This window comes from Mesoplodon mirus (genome assembly GCF_964341445.2).
Source record: "Mesoplodon mirus genome assembly, chromosome: 7".
Lineage (NCBI taxonomy): Eukaryota > Metazoa > Chordata > Mammalia > Artiodactyla > Ziphiidae > Mesoplodon > Mesoplodon mirus.
The window spans coordinates 10,906,853-10,917,232 of NC_138983.1; the positions used below are offsets into that span (position 1 = coordinate 10,906,853).

The 10,380-nt window shown below is 36.9% G+C and overlaps 1 protein-coding gene across 1 annotated transcript; it reads right to left on the reverse strand.

Moving 5' to 3' along the window:
- Window positions 1-3,532: 3,532 nt before the first annotated feature.
- On the reverse strand, window positions 3,533-10,092 carry LOC309809034 (high affinity immunoglobulin epsilon receptor subunit beta-like; the record flags this gene model as incomplete). The annotated part of the gene is made up of 7 exons (XM_082629722.1): window positions 3,533-3,631; window positions 4,497-4,595; window positions 4,956-5,111; window positions 5,639-5,695; window positions 7,304-7,438; window positions 8,777-8,900; window positions 10,034-10,092. 7 exons carry the CDS (start codon window positions 10,090-10,092, stop codon window positions 3,533-3,535), a joined length of 729 nt encoding a protein of 242 aa, XP_082485848.1.
- Window positions 10,093-10,380: the final 288 nt, after the last annotated feature.

Genomic DNA, 10,380 nt, shown 5'->3' on the forward strand with positions numbered 1-10,380 from the left:
GCCGCTGGGCCTGCGCGTCCGGAGCCTGTGCTCCACAACGGGAGAGTCCACAACAGTGAGAGGCCCGCGTACAGCAAAAAAAAAAAAAAAAAAAAAAAAAAAAGTGTGTAATGTATATAGAAATACAGTCAAAGATGTGGTTAAAACATGAATGGAGTCGGGGAAAGAATGGCGTAAAATATTACACAGTATGAAGATAGACTGGATTCACTTCTAGAGGTCCTGGTGGGCCAGGTTTAGGAGTTTGGATTCGAATACATATGCCACGAAAGTGATGTGATTATAGATGATCAAGTATGGTGATACAGCTATGCAGTGAAAGGGTATATTTTTATGCTGCTGTCAAGTTTGGAGAAACAAAATTTTAATTTCAGAAAAATGAAAATAGAAAACCTAGGGTCCTGAGGTCAGAAAAACATGACAATTCACTTAAATCATTGGTTGTGTGGTTGGGTGATCACTTTCATAATCTGGGGAAATGAACATCTGCTTATCACTTTTTTATTTTGGCATCCCAAATAAATAAAATTACTTAATTATTTCAGTAATTAATTTGTGAATAATACCCCCAGCTGATTTTTTTCAGTCCCTCCACAGGACTCTTTTACTTAGGCTAAAGGTGTGAACTACTTTTTCCTTCTCTTAAAAATAAAAATATCAACAACAAAATCATTTGGCTGAACTTAATTTTTCTTCGTTATCTTCTATTCACAATCTCCTCTCTTTATTTCTTACATCACATATACCACCATAATCTCTCTCTAAATACCTCTGCAAATATTTTATTCATTTACTCATCACCATAACCCTGTTTTGCATTTCTCTGCACCTTTTGCATGCATTCACTACTGCTATTTCTTTGCCCGATTTCTACATCTTAACTGGAATTGATTTATCACTATAGACTTTTCTCTTACCCAAGTCAGCAGATACTGTCTCTGATGATTATTTATTCTCTGTTGTCTAACCTCTCTCTACTTTGGGCTGCCTGCTATCTACTGTTTCACAGTGCATTTTTCTGCCTAATTCTCTTATATTCTACCTTAGATATTTTCTCTCCTTTTCCCCTCTGATTACAGGCATGTACAGGTTAACTTGGCCTTACTTTTATCTCAAAATAATTCTCTTAGAATGTTAATCTGCTTCATTTAATAATGATCTGTCTTATAACAACACTAAATCTCTATTACCAAATTCCATCTTTACCAGCACTCTACTTTGGATACCACCAGGCACTCTTAAGTTGCATTTCTCTTTGGTCTCCTAAAAATGACAGTCTAAAACTGAACTTAATCTGGGTCTGTCTGTACTCCTCACTTATTAATTCATATTTCTCACTTCCTATCATTTCTTTCAACATTACCCGTTGTTCTCTGATATTAGACTTAAACACGTAATGTGTTAATCAACCAGTTGCTTCTCTAACTTTATCCTTTAATTCAACTTGTTAGCAAGAAGACCAATTACTCTTTCTCTCCGTGTTTTAGACACAATCATTCCTCTCCATTTCCACTGACTTCATTTTAGCTCATGTCTTCATTAATTTATTCTTCTTTCAAGTTCTTCATTAAGTGATCTTTCCATTATGGTTTCCATCTCACCAGATACTGAGTAACTTAATAAAACTCCCTACTGCTTATTCATCAGTCTGCAGACACTACTGAACAATATTGTGCCAGTGAATGTGTTGGTGATTCATGCAATATACAGATTTTTACGAGACTTTTTGCCTTTGAAAAAATATATTATCATTGAGGGGACATAAAATATTTGCATATAGAAAGTTATATAGAGTATAAGGGGTGTGTGTATTTGATTAGAAAAACTTATCTTCTAGAGAGAGGAGCAATCAACTAGAAAAACTTAAAGAATCAGGTGAGATTTAAGATAAGCATTACAGAAAGAAGAAATTCAAGCAAGCAGAAAAGGGAAGGCAGAACATTTGAAGCTATAGGATGTTGACATGAGGTGGTCAAGCACAAAGCATTTTAAAGAGAAAGTGAAGTGGGTTTAGAAAGTGGAGACTTTAAGATAGCTTATGGTTACCAGCGGGGAAGGGTGGGGGAGAAGTATAGATTGGGAATTTGGGATTGACCATACGCACTGCTATATTTAAAATAGATAACCAACAAGGACCTATTGTAAAAAATAATAATAATAATAATAACATATGGAGGACACAATTATTTCAAAGGTAATGACATACTTTTTTCATATAGAATTGGTTAAATTTTTGTTGTTGTTTAACATAGCTGATTTCATTGAGCAATGTGGCCTTGTTTTCACTGACTACTCTTGACAGATTTGGCTCTTAGGATTAAATTTTTGTTTAAAAAAAAAGTGGGGCCTTTCAGATAAAATGGACTTAAATTTTATATCATTAGTGAATACTAAGATTTGTAGATTGCTTTATGTATATAAGAATTAATTAATTTATTAATAATTTCTTTCTCTTTTAGAGCACTTTTAATTTATACTGTGTGTGTGTGTGTGTGTGTGTGTGTTTCCACACACACTTTTAGTACTGGCAGGTAAATTATTCCTAATATGTTAATTTTACTGATGAGAAAACCCAGATTAAGTAAAAGGTTAAATGATTTGCCACAACTCACTCAACTAATAAGCAATAGGCCTGGGATTCCAATGCAGACTCCCTGTGCTTTATAAGATCAGTGATCCTTCTAACATACCACGTTGTTTTGTCCATATAAGACCAAACACAAGCAGGAAGCATCCATTGCTAACCTGATGCGGATCCACCAAAATGTTTTATACATACCTGAAGAATCTCTATTCAAACCTCCATCTGACTGTCCTCCTAACTCTATTCTTAATATATATCAATTTGGTCTTCTTATCACCTCCAAATTCCCTTCAGAATCATTTCTTTCTCCTTTTCTACCCTACCTCTGTCTTGACCTGGTGATATACCCTCCCTGAATATTCACCCCTACACTCCATAAATTCACACTGAGCACCCACTATGGATAAAATACTGGGATACACAAAGTGAAAGAGACAGATGTGAAAAACTTTACTTAGTTGGCTCTCAGTTTATGTTTGCTGAGTGGACTTTGCCCTCAAGGTGCTTATAGTCCCGTAGGGGTGGGGGGCATATATCACATACATCTGCAACTCTTGTAAACTCTAAAAAGGGCTAAGAGACAAATATTACCAAACTGTTAAGTTTAACTCAACTCTCAACCAGCCTTCCTCTTGTTTTCTCTATTTGCACAGTTCTAGGCACAGAGTAAATGCTTATTCTTCTTGTTTTCTGTTGACGTCCCAGAAGGGGTGGGTGTGAAACAGCAACAGAAAACAAGAAAAATAGGAGACTATCGTATTTACAAATGGAGGGGGATTTAAGTGAATGGAAACAACAAAAATAGAATTTTGTCATCTGGAGAATAAATCATAATGTAAAATTGGCAGGTCACAGAAAGAATTGAAATTTTGCCAGTAGTCCCTTAAACAAAGATCTTGGCTTTCTAGATCCTTTGCTATGAATCAGAATGTTCTGGACTCATGATTCTTATGAATCAGTGGGAGAAGTTGTCTCCCCTCCATGTTCCAACTCACTGTAAATTGGTGCATAGATTTTTACTTCTTCATAAATACGATCTTCTGGAATCTGATGAGGGAAAAAATCATTCAGTATCAATCACCAAGAATTTCCTGCCACGAGAAGACTTTCTTAAGAGGCATATCTCATCTCCTTTTGCCTTTGTGAATCTCACCATCTCCCATTACACTGTAATTAATACCTCCATCTCTAACAAACCAAGCCAGATTGTCTGGCCAAGTGGGCTCAGAAGAAATTGTCAGTCATTGAGAAGTTGGTGAGATTATTTTGTGTCTGAAATTTGGTATATCTCTTGTCTTATCTCTGGAGGAAAGTGATCAGAAAAGGCAGCCAGACTTGAATGCTTCAGGCAAGTGGACAGATGGAGAGAGCGTGTTTTATCTGGAAAATCTGAGTAAATGTATGTGCATCAAGTATTGGTAATTCTTTTTCATACATCAAAGGTGTAAAATGGGTAAGACAAGTGGAAATGCAGTTGGTAGTCATGAATTAGGGAGGAGACAAGCTTGAGGTTTCAGAGCAAGTGGGAAGGTGAAAGCCAAGAAAAAAGAGCAGAAACAAATACAATGGAACTATTCTGGGAAAGCAAATAAGCCCAGATACCTGAGTGTTTCCATCACTTGCTACCTGTATATTTATCTCTCATGCTCATCAACTTCAAAGCATCTACATTTTCTAAAATGATGAAGATCCTATTTTCCTAAACTTCTCAGTCACAGGAATATACCATGAGATTTGTGAGTGGAAAATTTGATTCAAAACTTGAGATTTGGAAATCAAAGTACTGAAACTTGGAGAAATGGAATACTGAAACTGGAAGAAATGTTGCAGGAAACCCAGGCCATATTTTTAAGCAACAAAGCTCAAATTCTTTAGCTTATTGTTTAGGATTTAATATCAGGCCTCTGCCTACCTTATTTCTTTCAATTACTTCTCCAATCCCATAGACTGTGAGTGACACAGCACAGCAAAACCCCAGAATGGTGAGAAACAGGATCATTGCCACAATTTCCTGTTGAATAACAACCAACATCAACCAGAAAGACAAGTAGAGTGAGAGGGTAGGTGTCCCAGAAGTACTTTCCCTTACAGCAACCCTTGTTTTCATGACCACCCACCCTCAAGACCAGTTCCTATAAAATGACACACGGGAAAACCAGGAGATGGTTACTCAAAGCAGATGACTCCACCCTTGCAGCATTCAGCTTAGGGGGCAGGGGAAGGAGGCTGGCACATCTCTGGGTATGAGCCTCCAGAACACTGCATTATGTGATTGAGGTTTCAAGAAAGGATTGTGTTCATGGAAAGGAAAAGAAGGCGTCTTACTGAGATTAAGACCTAGAATCTTAGTCTTCCCACAAGAAATACATACAGTGGAAATAGGAGCCACAAAGCAGAAGTCTTTCTCATAAATATCCCGGCAATGGTAGATATTAGCTGAGTTCTTCTTTAGGTTAATGATCAGGATGATGATTCCTATTCCTCCAGCTATGCTGCTGACAGTGTTTGCTCCCAGACTTCCTCGTATCTGATGACAAAGAACAACATTTAGACTTGGTCCTGCACCTGCCACAGTACTCAGTAAACCTATCTGCATTTCAGGGCTGGAGATATCCAATAAACTCTGCATTTATTTAAAATATAGATGAAAATGGGAAATCTTGAAAATGTACTTGTGTAATAAGGACCTATAACTTTCTTGCTAGGACTGCATTCAGGAAAAGCCACATGGATACTCATAGTCTCTCCTCAAATAGACTCCTTAATTGGAAACGAGTCATTTATTTGATCATAGGACTATATTATGAGGACAGAGCAGGTGTGAGGATATTTTTTCAACAAGTGTCCAAGTAGTTACATGTATTGTTTTTAAATGATACAATTGGTATTTTAATGATTTTATTTTTAGTGATTACATTAAATACAAAGTAGATTGGAAAAATATCACATATCCACATTCGCTCATAAGAGATGATGCCATATCTTTTTTCAAGACTCTCAAAATTAAATTTTTCTTACCTTCTCAAGGATGGACAAAGACAGAATGCAACTCACCAGATATGTTGCATGTTTCTTTTCAGACATAACTGACAAACATCCAGAAGTAGCAAACTGTTCAAAAGGGAGGAGGAAAAAAAAAAAGCACAGTGGGTCTCTGTTCTTCTCTGTGTCCCTTTCACCCCCATCCTCCAAGTAGAAGGTAAAGTTGTGGGTATTCTATAAAGGTCTCCTTTACTTTTTATTTATTTTTATTTTTAAATTTTATTATTTTATTTCTTTATTTCCTATAGAGAGCTTCTCAAAATTGAATGTACATATGAATTATTTGAGAGTCTTGTTAAAATGCACACTCTTACTCAGTAAGTCCTAGATGAGGCCTGAGATTCTTTATTTCTAGCAGGCTCCCAGGTGATGCCAACCCTGACAGTCCATGGGTCACTATTAAATATTGTAAGTTCCAGCAGCCCTGGTGCAGGATTATAACACTACTCTAATTTTTTTGTAATCATTTGCTTTCATGAGCAACTTGTGTGTTATAGTTGTCAGCTCCTTTGGGCGAGAAACATGTGTCTGTCTCCAGAGTCTGCCATGTATCATATAGACATATAGTAATTATGAAAATGCATATGGTGAAAGATCTAGTGAAAATATCAACTAATAGCACAAATTAAAACAGAATTCCAAAGATTCAGATTGTATGATGAATTGAGAGACATCTAATAAGCTGTTTGAAATGAAAAGACAGTAAGGAAGTTTCAAATAAAATATGGCAAAGGTTCAAGGAGAGTCTTGAACGAGTGACCAGAGACCTAAGTATTTAGCAGAGTGCCAAGCCAATGTGATTAGGGTTAAAATAATATATCCTTGTGAATGAAGTGTTGATACAAAAAACAGCATGGATTAATTGAAAATAATTATGCAAGTGCAAGAAGCCAGACAGTAGACAGAACATGGTGTATAATTCCATTTATATAAAACTCTAGGAAATGCAAACTAATCTATAGTGACAAAAAACAAGTGATTGCTTGAGGATGGGAAGACAGGGGTTGAGGAAGGGAAGGGTTACCAAGGGAAACAAGGAAACTTTTGGCAGTTGTGAGTATGTTCATTATATTGATGTGGTAAGGTTTTCACGTGTGTATACATGTGTCAAAATTTATCAAATTGTATACCTTAAAATGTGCCATTTATGGTATGTCAGTTATACTTCAATAAAGCTATATATTTTTGTGAGCTCATTCAGCTATCTAGTTTCTAAATAGTACAATGACTAAAAAAGATACAATGAGAAAGCACCTAAAAGAGTTTCTAGGGCACAGTAGAAGTTCCTCAGATGTCAGTCTTGTTCTCCTCACCTCAGCAACCTCTTCCCCCTCCCTTCACTAAGATAACTTTATTGACGGATAGTGTTAGGGAAATTTTTCTGAAATTGATTTCTGAAAGTTTAGTTTCAATTTTTATTAGCTAAATGCCTCTTGGGTAACATGTTTAACTTTTATTAATCCCAGGTTTCTCACCTGATAAACATGTGTTAGCATATTCAACCCAAAGTGCTTCGTAAACTGCAAATATGTATGTATATTTACATATCTCCATCTACATATTAGAATATATTCATATATTCTAAATACTAGAATAAACAATTGGTCAGATCTGATCTGAATAAAAGAAAAGCCATGTACAGTGTTATTTCAGAGACAATTGTAGACATATACTCACAAATACTGCTCCCCAGAATGGGTAGCCTACTTTAAATGATGAAAAAAAGTCTTCTTTAAATTCTGAATTATTGAACACGGAGCAGATGATTATTCCAAAATAAAGGCATATCAAACTAATCAGAATTTGTGTTACCTGTAGAAAAATGCATAAGTTTTGTGAAATAAGAAGACGTTTTCCTAAGATTACATCAATTTCCTTATAATCAAGGCGAAATGTAAGAAATTGCTTTGGTGTCTAAGGCAGTCCTGAGAAAGTTTCCAAATGCAATATTTTCCACTATCATCTGTCCACTCTAAGAATTTATGTAGGCACGACTTAATGAAGGAATAGCCAGTACATTTCTCCTGTGTCTTTATTTACATTCTCATGGTGGACATCAATAATGGCTCTTTCCATCTAAGAGAAGATAAAGATTATAAATCCTTCACAGGATGATATTAATCAACTGGGTGTGGAGAAAAGGGAACACTCTTGCACTGCTGGTGGGAATGTGAATTGGTACAGCCACTATGGAGAACAGTATGGAGGTTCCTTAAAAAACTACAAATAGAACTACCATATGACCCAGCAATCCCACTACTAGGCATATACCCTGAGAAAACCATAATTCAAAAAGAGTCATGTACCAAAATGTTCATTGCAGCTCTGTTCACAATAGCCCGGAGCTGGAAACAACCTAAGTGTCCATCATCGGATGAATGGATAAAGAAGATGTGGCACATATATACAATGGAATATTACTCAGCCATAAAAAGAAACGAAACTGAGCTATTTGTAATGAGGTGGATAGACCTAGAGTCTGTCATACAGAGTGAAGTAAGTCAGAAAGAGAAAGACAAATACCGTATGCTAACACATATATACGGAATTTAAAAAAAAATGTCATGAAGAACCTGGGGTAAAACGGGAATAAAGACACAGACCTACTTGAGAATGGACTTGAGGATATGGGGAGGGGGCAGGGTAAGCTGTGACAAAGCGAAAGAGAGGCATGGACATATATACACTACCAAACGTAAGGTAGATAGATAGTGGGAAGCAGCCGCAGAGCACAGGGAGATCAGCTCGGTGCTTTGTGACCGCCTGGAGGGGTGGGATGGGGAGGGTGGGAGGGAGGGAGATGCATGAGGGAAGGGATGTGGGAACAGATGTATATGTATGACTGATTCACTTTGTTATAAAGCAGAAACTAATAAAAAAAATTAATTAATTAATTAATTAATTAAAAAAATATATTAAAAAAAAAACTGGCAACTGACCAGAGTTGACAGGTCCTATTTGCTATTCTTATCCTAGTCTTCATGAGGAAATGCTTCTTTTTACCCAACAGGGTGCAGTAAGTGTCAAGTTTTCGTCTACCAGGTATTTCACTCCTCATGAGTCTGAGTGGGGAAACTATGTGGATGCCAACAAATACACTTTCTTAGAGCCAGTCTTTACTCTGGTTGAGATTAGAGGAGGCTCACTCACCCCCAGGAATTCCAGCTCCTTCTTCAAAAAAGTCAGCCACGTTTGGCGTGGTGGGGATGGAGCAGCTTTCTCCAGTAAGTCGTTATCATGCAGAGATACTACTGAAAGTTCAATTTCAGGCTCACTGTGAAGTTTAAACAGAAATGCAGCCATGAGAAAATTCTCTAACTCCCTCTGCAATGCTCTCAACTGACAGGGGAATTGTGCTTGTTTATGTTTCAAAACAATCCTGCAATGAAAATCTTCATTGTAAAGTACAAGAAATTCTGAGGCTCAGAGGGTCCAAGTTAGTGGCCAAGATTACTGTCTCATCAATGATTAGATGGAACAAAAGGGGAAAAAAAAAAAAACCCAGGCCAAGTCTTATTCTTAATCTAGAATTATTACCAGTTTCTTTCTCATTAATCTGTATTGATGCATACAACTAAAAACAATCCAACAGACATGTTTACCTATGCATCTCTCAGTCTTTTTAACGGAAATGTATCTGAAAATATTTTGTCAATGACACACTCAATTTCATGTGCATAAAGGAATGGTTTTGAAGGATTTGTTGATCTCTATTCCTATTTTCATCCTCAGAGGAGGCTAACTGGAAATACTGTGTCTTCAGAGTCTACTCAATATTTTGCAATGATATTCAATCCAATATTGATTCCCAAAGCTCTGTCTTTAGTTTCTCCTAAAACCTTTAAGAAGAAAGTCTTAACATGTGTTAATTTTTGGTATTCGAAGGAAAACTAGACTATGCACATCTCCACCAGATTTCACTCTGGGAACATTTCCCCTCTAAACAGTGGGGCAGGATCCCACAGCTTGAGATTCACAAAGACTAACCAGAAAGAAGCCCAAGGTCATTTTGAAAAGCTTCTCTCCCTTAACACACATCAGACACATAGGCAAGAGATCGCTACTGATAGTATGGGTTGGCGAAAAAGTTCATTCGGTTTTTTCCATAACATCGTACAGAAAATTGGCCAAACCAACACAAACTCCCCTACCCCATCCCAGAATATGAACCTCTTTTGTTAGAAAACTTAAGTTGTTCCCAATTTAAAAGCTAAGTAAAAACCTTCTTCCCCATCAACCAGAGAGAACTAGTGAAAAAGTACAGCAAATAACTTCTTTATACTCTATATTTTAGTTAAACCTGATGGGTCCATGCCTATGTTCATGATTTGGCATCTCCCCAGCACTGTGACTACCTCTGGTTCACTAAGTGACTGGAAATAGAAAAAAATAATAACCTGTACCTACCTGGTGGGCCCTTGTGGGTTTGGGAGAGCAAGATCTGTTCTCCCAATTTCTGTGTCCATTTTTTCATTAACTGAGCTCTATGGTGGTGAAGAACAGTGTTACGATGAGCCTTGGTGGGGTCCCTCTCACAGAGTCTCCGGATGGTCAGTTAAGATGGGTTGACTCATGACACTGATAACTATCTTCATGCTTAAGACATTGGTCAGAAAGATAATTTTCCTGGCTAAGATCAATAGGGCTTTTCTTGTTATAAGGAAGAGCAAAATTGAGTGGGCTACTGAATAGGGATGAGAGTGAAATGGGGAAATTTGAGACTCCTGGAAGATAATTCTGCCTGAAACCAGCAG